Genomic DNA, 15,648 nt, shown 5'->3' on the forward strand with positions numbered 1-15,648 from the left:
TAAAATAAGGAAATAAGACATGTTCGTTCTTGTTTGGGGCACACTGCTTCACTGGGGTTACTGGGAGTGTGTGTGGTTGGTTTTGCATTGCAAAATAAATAAACTTCCTTAACACCGCTACATGTAGTCATCCATCCAATCATCTAATCAGCCAGTTGTGTGGCAGCAGTGCACTGCATAAAATGAAATTTAATGACATCCCATTCTTAATCTGTAGATTTTAATATTGAGTTGGCCCACCATTTGCAGCTATAACAGCTATAACTCTTATGGGAAGGCTTTCCACAAGGCTTTGGAGAGTTTGTTTAGGGGAATTTTTGACCATTCCTTTAGAAGTGCATTAGTGAGGTCTGGCACTGATATTGAAACTTGTTCAATTTGTGGTATGTGTTTAGAATTTATTTATTAGTTTGTGTATTAGTTTGTTTTATCATTCAATTATACTAGTATGACAAAATAATAGTGCATTATTTGTTTATTCTGAAGTTTTGATAGATGATTTCTAATGAAATACCTTCTGGGACACAAATGTTTCTTGTTTATTTCTACGTCCAAAAAAGAAAATGGCAGCCCAGAGTTGTTGTTTTTTCTTCTTTTAGCCAAATAATAGTTTATTTGTTATACATCACCACCACATGAAAATCATCATAAACCCTCTGGTTATAAATACAAATATGTTAGCAAATTTTATAACATTTCAACAAATGTTTCTGACAATGATTTTTCATTTCCTGACTACAGACAAAAAAATATTCAATACTTTTCATGGCCAGTGACGGCTACTACATTAGTGTTAAATAACTTTTATACCTATTTATGCAATATTCTGTATATATGTAGCAAATACATATTTATAAAAAAAATCATGACTCCAGATGATTAGAAATAACAATACCACATTTGTTGGATTAGGATTGTATAAAAGAATCAATTGTCATCAGGAATTTTACTTTCAGCCAGTGGTCACCTGGTATCCTGTTTATTTTAGTATATATAATTTCAGCAAAAAGTAAAAATCTGACTTTTTTTCTTTGGCAACTTGCAAAAGTTTTTTTTTAATTAGCACATGTTCATTTGCATTAGGTTGGATTTTACTTAACTATAATGTAATTAAATGATTTATGACTCCAGTGAATTAGTCTGTGGATCTATAACTCCGAATATGATAAAGCATTAAGTGATCTAGTGGTTGTACATCAGATGAAGAACTCTTGTTTGTCCTCCAATTTCATGTCTTTATTTCTTTCTGAGCCATTCATCCAATTCTCCCCTCTATTCCATTTTAAATTGGCCTGAAGGGTGCGCACACTGTTTTTAAGTGATGTCATTTTATTTGAGGGGTTTAGAGATGATGTGATGCTGTACAATTTTGGAGGCTCTGATAGAGGCTGTGAGACTCTAGCTTTTGAAAGAATTTGTCTCTGTGGGAGCATATAAGCTGAGACCACTGAAAGATCTATAGATCTGCTAATTACTGCTTGACCAGTGTCTACATCCGTCTCTTCGGCTCCCACTAATGTGTCTACATTTATTCGGAACCTTGGCATTGTGAGAGAGAAGGACCTGCATGGATGGGAGGTGGAAGGATAGGTGCTTACGGAATGAAATGCTTCTGTTGCCATTGAGATTAGGGAGTGAGTGTGGACATCTGTCCATCCAGCACACACAATTTCCTGGCTACACTGAATACATTTTATGTCTTCCTGTTTATACTGCATTGCTAGGGGAATCTGAGAAGACTGCATGAGTGCATTCTGAGTATGAGAGTGTGATGGACTTCTGCAGCAACACTTCTGACAGACTTCAGGGCCATAACCATTTGATGGTGCAACAGAGGGAGTCTCTGAGGATGAAGAGGATAGCGTGGTTTCCTTTGAACTCTGTACCTGAAGGAAAAAGTACACAGAAAATTCCCACTATGTAAAAAGCTGTGGTGACTTACAAATACGTATTACACTCGATCAAATACAAAATTAATTTATAACATGTTTTTAGTTTTTTTTTTCCCTGAATTTTTGTTGATATTTTTCTCTTAAAAATTCCATACCGTTAATTTCTTTATGAAGGGGTAAACTTACAAAATCAGCATGGGGCCAATACTTATTTCCCTCACTGTATATACTGTAACAATAGCCTTTAAGATGTCCATCTCAGTCTATCCAGTTGAGATCAAAATCTGGGAGCAATTAAAAAAATCTTTGTCCTTCAAAAAAACCAAAGAATATTTAGCTGTAGGTATACTAGTGCTCTACAAGCATGTTTTACAAATAACTAAGGCACTTCATTTAGAATTAGAGAACAACAACCACTGTAGGACAAAAAAGGCTACATACAACTCATTTATTTGACCAATACAGGTCTCAAAAAAGAGGAGGAATGTAAAGGCCCTTTTTCTGAATGACAAAGGTCCTTTACATTCCTGCTCTTTTTTGTGTAACCAAAATTTTGAGTGATGGAGATTAACAACATTTCAGAAAAAAATATAAAGATTGTTCTCCAATGTCAATCTCCACTGTGTATGGTAGCAGGGTAATGCTGTCGAATCACTAGCAAATTTGTCAGGTTACTTTTCATAAATTGTGTTCACTCATTCATTTCTTGGGTCAGTTCCTGTAAACTAAATGTAAACAAAATACTTGAGTCATGATGATATATTAAATACAGCCTAATTGCACAGCATCTGTGCATATCTGGCTTACTCGAACATATGAATCACTGTGGAACAAATAACGGTGCGCTGGCCAGAGGTGGGAAGTAACGGAGTAAAAATACTTCGTTACTGTACTTAAATAAAGTTTTCTGGTATCAGTACTTTACTTCACTATTTATTTTTCGGACAACTTTTTACTTTTACTCATTACATTTTTTACACAAATATCTGTACTTTTTACTTCCTCACATTTTCAAAACGGACTCTCATTGAGCGCTGTTTCCAGCCTATCATCCTATCATTGTGCGGCTTTTTCCCCATGTGACTGGTGTACTGTATTATTTACTGGCTATCAGACATAGACTAAGGATAGCGGAGCTAACGATGAGCAGCACGCCTACAAAAGGAATGGCTAATGTTAATTCAGACGGAGTCACCAATGTTAAAATAACTAACAACGAGGACATTCCTGAACACACATGGCCATATAGAACCGCCCCTGGTGTCAACCCAAAAAACACGAAGTGCTTAATTTAATTAACATTAATTTTGTCATTTGTAAAACATCACAATAATTTTGAGTTGTTTTCAAGGACAGAGCTGGAATCTCCCTACAGTTTGGGATATGGCCTTGGTGCTACACTGGTATACATTATATTTCCAAAAGTATTGGGTCACCTGACCTTATCTGCTATATGTGGTTGTTTTCTGATCTCATCCCTACTGAACACCTTTGGGATGAATGTGAACGCTGACTCCACCCTACATCACCTACATCAGTGCCTGCCTTTCGTAACACTCTTGTGGCTGATCAACACAAATATCCATCAGCACACTCCAAAACTATATATACATACACACACACACACACACATTATATATATATATAAATAAAACATCGTCAACGTCAAGTTAGCAGCATGACACTAGACAGGTAGTAGTATCGGCGACTTTTTACTTAAGTACATGTCAGAGCCCATACTTCTTTACTTTAACTTGAGTAAAAGAGTGTAGTCACTACTTCAACTTTTACTGGAGTCTCTTAAAAAATGAATCTGTACTTCTACCTGAGTAAAGTATGTGTGTACTTTTGCCAACTCTGCCGCTGGTTTATATGCACTGAAGCAATAGCAAAAACAACAAAACATGATAATGTGGCGTTACTTACCTGGGGTTACTAACACCAAAGTTAAAAGGAAAGTTGCCCAATAACAGTTTTATTTTGCAACATCTGCCGATTAAGCAGGCTTCTTTTAGGCCACAAGTATTGATTTGTCTACTTAAAAGATATTTTTGGTGAAAAGGATGAGGATGAAATATGAAGAGATGGCAGAATGACAGAAATTTGTTTGAATAATATATCTTTTTTTTAATGTATATATATAAAAAAAATGTGTTAGAAAAAGTTCTGTATTAACCTCAAAGAAACCAGTCTTTGAATAACATGCCTGTCTAACAAGGCTCTCAGCTTCATGGTGCTTAATTCAATTTGTTTGTTTGGGTAGTGTCTAGTGAGCCGATAATGATCTACACCTGAGCCACAGAACATTTACACTTACACTGGGGGACACGAAACTCCATTACCTGTGTTTTCAACTGACCCTTAAAAATGTCCCATTGTTTCCCTCTGCGACTTTATGGCAAAACAAACTTCCTGAAACACTGCGATATAGTAATAATGATAATAATAGGATACACATTTTATAATGCTTCATTAATGTTAGGGTCAAATCTAAGCCGAATGGTGTGGTCATAATGGAATGTGGAGGTCATGGGGGGGGGGTCTGTGTCTGTGTTGTTTGGTTGGGATAGAGTTAGCGAGGGAGGGAAGTTAGAATGTGACAAAAGTCCACTGTTTTCCTACTCCACACCTCGCTGCACTGAGAGCTGGGAATTTGCTGTCCTTTTTCTGTAGGCCCCCCCTTCATCCCCCCACTCCCCCACACACCTCTACTTTAACCTATCTCTCTATCTCAGTTTTTTCTCTATTGCTTTCACATCAAACTGTCATCCTCTCCATCAGTACCTCGATCTCTGTATTATTCATGATCACCAGTTATGTATTATTATAATTGGACCTCATATTTGCGCTTTCCTTTATGGTTAAACTTCTTTTAATCTCCTCCTCTTCTGTTCTCTCATAGAAAAGTTAGTAATAACAGAGGTAACATTAAACATTAACAATGAACTGGTTTTGGAAATCAGGTTTTAAAGACTTTGGGAGATATATACAAAGAAAACGTAAAGGATAAATGCATCTTTCTTGCTGGTCTGTTAAGTAATTACAGAAATGTTGGGCAGGTCTTTGGCAATACTTCTTTCAGGTGCAATGATGTAGGATATCTGAGCCACCATACATAATGTTCATTTAAGATTTCCAGCCAAATTAAACCAGACCACTTAATAACAGACCATGCCACTGTCTACACCCTCATTTCCTAATGTCTTCACTTGTCTAATATCCCTACTTGTCCTGCTGTCATATGGAACACAGACCAATTTAAATGTTTCATATTTTCTATGCAATTAAATTTTCAAGGTGTGTTATGAGCACACAATTTACAGACTCTCACCTGCAGCAATATCTTATTCCCATCGTAATCCTTGGTTTGCCAACGTATGTCACTGATTGGTCTACAGGGATGGGGCAGAAGTGGTATGAGCCCTCCCATATTTCTCACACGTATCTCCATAAGAGTGCATTCTGTGGGGGTAGGATCCTGACCTCTTGGTAATTGCTTAACCGATAGCTGAATCTCCATATAGTTGTTGGAGTATACCACACAGAAGCTATAAAGCCGGTTCCTCTGTTCTAAAGGGCGACGAAGTAGCAGTCTGTAGAGCCGCACCTGATCACTGTAGGTCTCATATCGACAATATATTGTGAATCGTACAATCTCCTTTCCATAATGTACTTTCCGCAGAGCCCAAAGTGGTGTGCCAGGGGCTAGCATGAAAAAATCTTGCTTTGCTGGGGAAAATGCTAAGCCTTTTACTTCCTCTGTGTGGTGGTAACGCCATGGAGGTCGCCTCAGCTGCTGCTCATGGCTCTCTTCCCCTCCATAATCTTTTTGCAGGAAGAGAATGACAGATAGGCATGGACGAAGGGATAGCTGGAGGTCTGTGGGGCACTGGGGCCCTTCTGCTCGCTCTGACACTCTGAAGAGGGTCAGTTGTGGATGGAGGAGGGAGAGGAGTCGGTCAGCTGCACATTGTAGTGTTTTCGCCTGACCTGGATTTGTTATGATGTGAACAGAAACGAGGAAGGGGTCTTGCAGGAGGTCTCCCATAGACAAATCCCATGGAAATGGACAATGAAAAAGAGTTGGACTGTGAGGGAATCAATGAACATATAACTGAAAACAAATTTTAGAAAAACAAATATTAAAACAATGCTTTCAGGGATAACCCTATGTTCATTTAGGTTTGGTTGTCAAACATAAGGCCTGTAGGATAGTACCACCCTGAGAAATGTACTGATTTGGCTTAACAAATGAATTAAGAATTTGTGCACTGAATTAAAATCCTTGTAGAAACTTGTGTACAATATAACTGATTTCAGAAATAAAAATCAAGATCTAGTCTCTGTTATAATCCCATGAGGGACTAGAGAAGTAAACTTTGTCATAAATTCTGCTAATGAAAAAATGATATACTTCATTAGAATGTAAGCTGTTTCATGGCTTAATTTTGTCATGTGTTTCCTTTATATTTGGAGGTTTTACAAGAGGCCCTTCTGCAATCTTTTACATTCTCATTTATGGAACTATTTAATTAGCCAATTATGTGGCACCACCACAGTGGATAACATCATACAGATACAAGTCAGTAGCTTCTGTTAATGTTCACATCAATCATGAAAGAAATATTTCATCTCTGTGTTGGTATCTGATCCAACCATCTGGAAGCAACAAACAGCTCAGTGTTAAATTCACAGAGATCACATTTGTGTGAATGATATTTTTAAGTATTTCAGAAATTGCTGACATCCTGAGAATTTCACACACAACAGTTTCTGGAGCTTAAATAGAGTGGTGCAAAATCTATAGACCTGTATCTGCATTATTTTATGCATTGCGATGCTATCACATGAGTGGCTGATTAGATAATGCATAAATGATCAGGTTTACAGGTGACGAGTTTGTATAAGAGTGTTTTATATAAGAATAAATGTTCACATCAATCATCAGAATAAGGAAAAATCTAATCTGAGTGATCAGATTCTAGAGTTTATATATTCTCTTTATTTTTATTCTCTATATTTCTCTTTTTTTTTTCTTCTTGGCATTATTATTATTATTATTATTATTATTATTATTATTATTATATGTATTTCCTATTCTCTCTCTTCTGTTTCTATACTTCTGTAAAGCTGCTTTGAGACAATGGGAACTTGTTAAAAGTGCTATACAAATAAATTGAATTGAATTTAATTAAAAAAAAATAGAGTTTACACAGTACAGTGCAAAAACCTTCAGTGAGCAGGAATTCTAAAGGAGAAAGAGCAGGAATTCTAAAGGGCAGAAATGTCATGTTGAAGAGAGGGCAACAGAGAATTTACAGAATGCTTTCAGCAGACAGGAATAATGTCTGCTGAAAGCTGTCTAGTTCTGTCAGGACCACTTTGTCACAAGGGAATTTGATGATATGCATACAATTAGTGTTGGCGGTATGGTTCTGTTCTGGGCAAAAATCCACGTGCCCGTCCATGCGCATGCATGGACAGAGCGGGGAGATCAGCGACTAGAAAATAGAATAGTCCCCCCTTACAGAACCACTAGCATGCATAGTATTGATAAGCTCACTTACACGTTTTTGGAAAGTAATAAATGAATGGATAGATAGATAATCAAATAATTAGAGAGAGAGAGAGAGAGAGAGAAAGGTATGTGGAGATTTAAGACGTAAACTGGTACAGCGAACACGGGTTCCGGCATGGTGGAGTCGGGGTTGGAGGAGGGAGTTTAGATCGCGGCAGCAGCGAAGCACTGAACGGCTCTATGAATGGGAATTTAAATGGTCGGGTAATACGGAGGTCATAACCGGATTGGTGCGCTTCGTGGACAGCTGATTAACAGCTGATGCACGTTTGACGACGTGGCCTGCCAGAACTAACGCGATGCTTGATCTATGTTTACAACTATGGTGAGCAGAACACAATCTCGGAACACAACACAAGACATCTCAGTGTACAGGCTTGCCAAAACAGTTTTCACAAAGGGTAATAAATCATTTAAAATAGTAAAGAAAGACTCAAATATTTCTGCAGTGAAAAGAGCTGTTTATCTTTTCCCACCTTTACTTGCATTAATATTCTTCCTTTTTTCCTTTTTTAATAAAATGAAAACAAAAAAGGAGTGACTGATTAAGTAAATGTATTTTTCTATATGTCACGTTTCTTGCTATTTGCATTAATACAAAGAAAAAACACCCAATAATGCAATATTTCAATATAAATTAGGAAAAGATGCTTAAAATTATTTCTTGTGCACTAGTGAATACAGTACATGGGACATGGGACCTTTACCTCATTCCCTTTTTCTCTCCCTCATTCTGCTGTCGCTCCCTCCTCACTCAGGGGACTTGTCCTACTTTGTTTGTTGTTTAAGGTTGAGGTCATGATGGGGCGAGGGAACGCTGTGCTCTTACAAACTTACACACACAAACAGAACCCCCCACCCAATACACAAACTCAGACCTCAACTCTGTTAATGACACAACTGTATTACAGTACCTTACCTATAAATTGTTAAATAATTTAACACTTTCAGAGAATTACCTCTGCACCAGTTTAACATGGAGAGGTGAATAGAGAAGAGAAATTCAGAGGAAAGCATAAAAGTCACTATAATATTGTACATATGTATTCACATTTACTTTTGTCTTCAAACATTTGAAGCTTTCAATCTCTGGCCAGTCAGAAACAGGGATTAGAATTGTGAAATTACATCCAGACAGTGTTACTTTGTGATCTGTATTTAAAGTATAAAATACATGTTTAAAGTATAATCTGAACTATTAACCGAATAGTTGCTGAACAAGTACTAAACAAATACTGAATTATTACTGAATATATCACACTGAATTATTCAGTATTATTACTGAATATATGTTGCTCTGCTTTTTCTCAGCCCCCCTCTGCATCCTTTTTGCTACAGGATGGAAAAAGAAGTACAAAATATAGTTAGCTGGCTTCCTGACAAAATCAGGTTAAATGGGTTGATGTGAGTCTGATGGGACAAAGTTCAGAGACATTCACAATGAAACTTTCCACTTCCTAATGCATCGGTCCTTCCACTTCCACTTCTTTTATTTTGTAGTCTGAAGGTAAACAGAAACCCAGAGCAGACTATTTAAATAAACAATACTTCATGACAGTAAAAGGTAACAAAGTTTTATGATGTTTTTGTATGAAGTTTTCTTTTAGTTGATTCAATATTTCCAAGGCTTAGAAGAATAACTCCTTAAAAACATTTACTAGTTTTGAGAAACACTGGCTTTGTGTGTTAAAGAACTATTCTATCCCAATTAATTTTTATATATTACTCTATATAAATTTGAAATAATCTTTTTTTTTCATAGTTAGAAACCAGCCTATCCACAATCAAAGTCACCGAAATCACACTTTTATCTGTCGGATTGTTTTGCATTGCACTGCCTGGTTTTGTGAATTCCACAAATACATCTTTACAACAACTTGAAAAATGCTTCACATTCTATTTTTGTGAAATGCTAGTTATATCTTGTATGTTGGTCTAATCAATTGATGAGAAAATGAATTACAAGGGAGAAACCATCATTTACATGAAGCTGGAAACTAATAAACTGTTCACTGCAGAGACATTTAAATTATTTTCAGTACTTCTCTTATGTCTTACTTTCATAAGAGAGTCCACACACCTTCAATTCTATAGAATCTTTTCATTTATCAGAGCCTAAATACCAATTGTGTGGGCTGCCCTCAGCAATTTAAAAGGAAAAAAATAAGCCCAAGTGACAACAAAAACACACACTCGCTCCAACAATCAGGTATTCTGTCTATCCACAGCCGAGCTGAGGAGAACTCTATGCAGAGTTAACCCACTGAAGGCAACATTCCTGACAGGTTGCTCAGGAAATACACAGAACAGCTAGAGGATGTTTTCACTGACATTTTCAAAATTTCCCTGAGCAGCGCTGTTCTTCCTACGTGCCTCAAGACAACCACCATTATTCCCGTCCCAAAGAAGTCTACAGTGTCCTGCCTCAATGATTATCGTCCCATCACACTCATACACATTTGAATGAAGTGCAACGAGAAGCTTGTCAGGAGACACATCAAGAGTTACCACTCTCACTGGCCCACCTACAGTTTGCGTATTGTCCGAATCACTCCATGGACGATGCCCTTGCCACAGCCCTTCATTTAGCCCTCACCCACCTGGACAATAAAGACACTTACGTACGAATGCTGTTCATAGAATTTAGTTCAGCATTCAACACAATCATCCCTCAGCACCTGATTGGGAAGCTGAGCCTGCTGGGATTGAACACCTCCCTCTGCAACTGGATTCTGGACTTCCTGACTGGGAGACCTCGGTCAGTCCAGATCTGGAATACCATCTCCAGCATCACCACACTGAGTACTGGAGCCCCTCAGGGCTGTATGCTCAGTACACCGCTGTTCACCTTGCTGACTCACGACAGCAGTGTGCTCATCTAGCGGAGAACTTCTCCTGGTCACTCAATACCAGCTCCATCACCAAGAAAGCCCAGCAGCATCTCTACTTCTTATGAAGGCTGAGAAAAGTCCATCTCCTTCCCCCCATCCTGAATACATTCTACAGAATGACCACTGAGAGCATCCTGAGCACTGTCTGGTTTGGGAACTGCACCATCTCGGATTGCAAGTCCCTGCAGCAGATAGTGAGGACAGCTGAGAAGATCATTGGAGTCTCTCTTTCCTCTATCATGTACATTTACACAATACGCTGCATCCACAAAGTCAAGAGCATTGTGGATGACCCCACACACCCCTCACACACACACTTCACCCTCCTGCACACACTTCAGACTCCTCAATAATTGTACTGAACTATACCGAGCACAACACACACAATAAACTGTATGGACTGCAGTGACTTCGAATGTACATCCATGTCTACAGCACCACCATATAAAACTGTTTACTTGTTTTGCACAAATTTTTTGTTTTCCTGTATTACTGCACAGGCAATATTGATTGAACATACAGTATCTACACTGGTCTGTGCTGTTTTTGTGTAGTGTCTTTTGAGAAATGTCTTTTGTGTAATGTCTTGTATTTTTTGTTTGCACTGTCTTTTTTCCTGCACTGTCTTTTTGTCTTTTGTCTTGCACCAGGTTGCACAGATGCATTTATGTGGCTAGGAGTAACTTACTTAAGACCTGTGCTAATCCATTGTAGGAAGGACACCGACTCTAAACCGTTGTTGGAAGGACATTATTTACATTTACATTATTTACTGTAGAGTGTCACCCAAATGAGGATGGGTTCCCTTCTGAGCCTGGTTCCTCTCAAGGTTTCTTCCACATATCATCTTAGGGACTTTTTCCTTGTTGCCGTCGCCTCCGGCTCATTAGGGATAGATTTAAATTTTAAGTTAATCTTTTTAAAATTCATTTTATAAATTCACTCGTATACAATATATTCACTTATTTATTTTTTCTTATCTTTTTCTTCTTCTCATTATTATCATATATGTATTTACTTTTCTCTCTCTTCTGTTTCCATACTTCTGTAAAGCTGCATTGAGACAATGGGAAATTGTTAAGAGAAAATCTTAAGTCTAAAACGTTCTCATTTCACTGTGTACTGCAACAGATATATATGGTTGAAATGACAATAAAAGCTTCTTGATCGTGATATGTATGTAGTCATTTTCTCCCCAAAAAATAATAACATACAGAAAAATGTGGGAGAAAATAATTGCAGCCATCAAACTTACACAATCACAATCAATCACAGACTAATTAACTGTCAGGTGTTACTATTGAAATTCACAAGAGAAAATCAATCATCAAAAACTTTTTCCAATGTCTACACAATAACAGGGAGAAAGGACCTCAGCCAAGTCATGCTCAGTAATTTGGGAAGTGTTATAAGGCCAAATATATTCAACATCTCCAAACATTGTGAAATTCATCATTCTACCCTGAGAAGGATTGTTTACAAATGAGAGCTTTTAAAACAGCTCAGAGTTATTGCCCAAGCAAACTCTGTCCAAGGTCAGACTGTTTAATGCTCAGAGATATAAAGAAAAACCCCAAAAGAGCTACATTGTGTGAACTATAGGCATTCTGTAAGTAAATGTTTATGATTACATATGCCCTCAAACATCAACGAACTTAAAGAGAAGAGTGGGGCAATATTTCTCCAAAATGTTGTGAGAGGTTGGTTAACTCCAACATAAAATGTTCTACATAAACTTCCAGTCATTGTTGCTAAACGTGATTCATCATGTTACTGAATTACAGAGGGTTTTATTTTTTCATTTTTCCTCACCTGGTTTCTGATAAATTTTAATAATTAATTAGTTAATAAATTAAATACATTGTTTTTTTTAATTAATTACATTTAAAATTCATTGTGTTTTATTTGTTGTTGTTGTTTGTGTTATTGTTGTTGTTGTTGTTTGAGGTTTTAGTCCCTGATAAATAAAACACAGAATTTAATTTTCCTATGACATTATTTGCTTTCTTCTGTTCTCTCAATCAGAACTTTTTATATACGAGAAAATTAAAAGTACATTTGTTCTTATGTTCCCCTAAGAGTGTGTGTGACTTTATAAGCAACCTGGTACTTAAAGATTAAAGGGCTAATATTGGATATAATCCACTGGGAAACATAAGATTATTAGGGGAAGGTTATGTTAACAAAGGTACAACACCCAAGAGAAAGAGAGAGAGAGAGAGAGAGAGAGAGAGAGAGAGAGAGAGAGAGAGAGAGAGAGAGAGAGAGAGAGAGAGAGAAATTCACTTACTACTTGTAGGTGACTCTGGATTGTAGTCTTGCCTGGAGTCAGACAGACAGAGCGATAAAGAGAAGCAAAAAAACATGAAAAACACAAGCGTTTTTCATCACTAAAGCATTTCATCACAAGTTATCATCAAAACCTCAAACTGCACACAACAGATCAAAAGTCTGTTCAAGAGGGAAACAGAACTGCCATCCTTCAGTAATTTGGTGCCATGTCACTGGTTCATGTCCCACACACTGTGATATGATCAGAGGCACCAGATTTCTGAAGGATGGCAATTCTGATGATGAACAGACTTTATCTGTTGTGTGCACTGATCTCCAGGCAGCTGAACTCTTACCCAACAGTTTCTGAAGGTTTTGCGCGTTCACGTTCGCTCGAGTTTCTCTTTATCTCAGATGAAAATGACATTTATCTCCTTTATGCACACGATTCTCTTGAGTTGTTTCCCTCACAAGTCTGAATCCCGTATAAAAATGAAAACTTAAAAAAAAAAATCTTTCCCGCAGCTTTCCCCACGTGAAACAGGTAACGTTACACTTGTATAACGCGATTTGTGTCCTATATAAGCGAAACGTTCAGGTTCAGATGGACGTCACCTTCTCTGCGTCTGACGTGTGGACACATATATAACCCTGCGACTGATGAAGCCCGCTGATGGTCGGTCGGGGTCTCTCTCTCTCTCTCTCTCTCTCTCTCTCTCACACACACACACACACACACAGGGCGTGATCGCGCCCCGATGCCGCCACCCGGAGGTTAAACATGATCCGGATTTCCTTCATTCCATTTTACATTTGTCTTTTGTTTCTTCTTTGCTAGTTAGTAGTAGTCTTGCTATCAAGTGTACAATGCTTTATAGCACTCGCCATAAGTATTATATATTTTTTTCTATTTAGATCATTGTGCATGAGCTCCTCCACCCTCTGGACCACAGATGCTCAAAAGGGTTTAGGTCTGGAGACATGGTTGACCAGTCCATCACCTTTTGAACTGTAGCTCCCCAGAGCCGGCAGCACTCATGCAGCCCCAGACCATGACACTCCCACCACCATGCTTTACTGTAGGCAAGACACACTTGTCTTTGTACTCCTCACCTGGTTGCTGCCACACACGCTTGACACTATCTCAACCAAATAAGTTCATCTTGGTCTCATCAGACCACAGGACATGGTTCCAGTAATCCATGTCCTTAGTCTGCTTGTCTTCAGCAAACTGTGGCTTTCTTGTGCGTCATCTTTAGAAGAGTCTTCATTCTGGGACGACAGCAATGCAGACCAATTTGAATCGGACAGGCTGATCCACAACCCCTTCAAACTCTGCAGCAATGCTGGCAGCATTCATACGTCTATTTCCCAAACACAACCTCTGGATATGACACTGACCATGTGCACTCAACTTCATTGGTCAGTTTCAGGCTCTTGGCAATCTTCTTATAGCCTACACCATCTTTATGTATAGCAACAATTCTTTTTTTCAGGTCCTCAGAAAGTTCTTAGCCATGAGGTGCCATGTTGAACTTAAAGTGACCAGTATGAGAGAGTGAGAGTGATAACACCAAATTTAACACACCTGCTCCCCATTCACACCTGAGACCTTGTAACTAACGAGTCACATGACACCGCAGAGAGAAAATGGCTAATTGGGCCCAATTAGCCATTTTAAAGATTTTCTAACAATGCTCTTATCATATAATGCAAAGGTCTACAAAAAGGTCACTGTCATACACTGTGAATGTGTGTGACACTAGGTTTATATTCTGGATGAAATCAGAACTCTGACCCCTACTCATTTTTGGAGAAATTCTTTGGCACTTCTGAATGTTCACAATTCATTACATAGGCCCATATTTTTTCCACTTAAAAAAGTTTTTAATATTTTCACTCTAAATGCAATGTAAAACAAAAATGTATTGGACCGAGGGGGAAAGTACTAATGAAGTCATTTAACCAACTTAGAAAAAGTACTGAATGATGCAAATAGAAAAAGTAGATTAATAGCTTCTTCTGCTGGAAGTGGTTATAAAGGAACATTATTGATTAGATTATATGTTTTAGTTTAGTTTATACATTTGTTCATCTTTTTTCTTTTATTTGTTTTCTGAACTGAACCATTGAAGTTCATTCCTGCTGTTGGAAAAAAATGTAAATTCATTAAGTCTGAAATTAGGATATCCCGTGCACTCAACCCTGATTCCTAAATGCATATTAGAGGTACATATAAAATGTGCATATTTGGTTTTATTAAAACTTGATTTATGATTTATGCATGCCAATAAATGAAATTCATAACATTTATTGACATTTTATTACATTTGCATATGTGCCACAAATTTTAACCATGCATTGAAAATATGGTGCTATTTTCTTTGCAGATCAAAGTCGTAACCATGGCATTTTATTTTATTTTATAAGGAACATGTCTTTATTGTGAATACTGTGCTGGATAGTATAACACTGAAACACTGAAACACTGAATAACACTGAAACTGAATAACTGTTTTGTTTTCATTCTGGTATAACGTTCATTTTTGTTTAATGTTTGCTAAATTGTTTTTAATTTTTTAATGTTGTGACTTTTACATGTGACACCGAGATCTTTTAAAGCTACACATGATGCAACTGAAAAGCCATACAGAGTTACTACATAATCAGAAAGCTTATTTTTATTGCCTGCGGTCCTAGTAGAGGTACATCTGCATTGCTGGAAGTAAGTGGGAAGAAAACACTCATTATTTTCTTTTCTATTTACTCTTCAGCCCTTATTTCTGTGTTGTCTTATGTAGCTCTGTGTCTTCACGTAGCACCAGGATCATGTAGGAACATTGTTTCATATTACTGTGTTTTGCACAAGCTATATACAGTATAGTCTAAATCACCATAAAAGTCTTTTGACTTGATTTGGTGTCTACACATTCCTCAACCTTTGTAAACTGCTGTTTGTCATCAGCTTTTGCTGAAATGTGTCATTGTCTTGAAAGTGGAACCTAATAATGTTTCT

The 15,648-nt window shown here is 37.5% G+C and overlaps 1 protein-coding gene across 3 annotated transcripts; it reads right to left on the minus strand.

Moving 5' to 3' along the window:
* Nucleotides 1-232: 232 nt before the first annotated feature.
* Nucleotides 233-13,325, minus strand: LOC113647339 (protein FAM124A). 3 transcript variants are annotated; one of them, XM_027154040.2, is made up of 4 exons: nt 12,989-13,325; nt 12,652-12,683; nt 5,224-5,933; nt 233-1,886 (listed from the first exon to the last, which is right to left on the minus strand). In XM_027154040.2, exons 1-4 carry the CDS (start codon nt 13,057-13,059, stop codon nt 1,197-1,199), a joined length of 1,503 nt encoding a protein of 500 aa, XP_027009841.1. In that variant the 5' UTR covers nt 13,060-13,325; the 3' UTR covers nt 233-1,196. The 3 variants fall into 3 exon arrangements, with proteins under 3 accessions (XP_027009841.1, XP_047671223.1, XP_027009842.1); XM_047815267.1 differs by having other exon boundaries at nt 5,224-5,980; XM_027154041.2 differs by having other exon boundaries at nt 5,224-6,006.
* Nucleotides 13,326-15,648: the final 2,323 nt, after the last annotated feature.

The sequence above is a fragment of the Tachysurus fulvidraco genome, chromosome 6 (genome assembly GCF_022655615.1).
Source record: "Tachysurus fulvidraco isolate hzauxx_2018 chromosome 6, HZAU_PFXX_2.0, whole genome shotgun sequence".
NCBI lineage: Eukaryota > Metazoa > Chordata > Actinopteri > Siluriformes > Bagridae > Tachysurus > Tachysurus fulvidraco.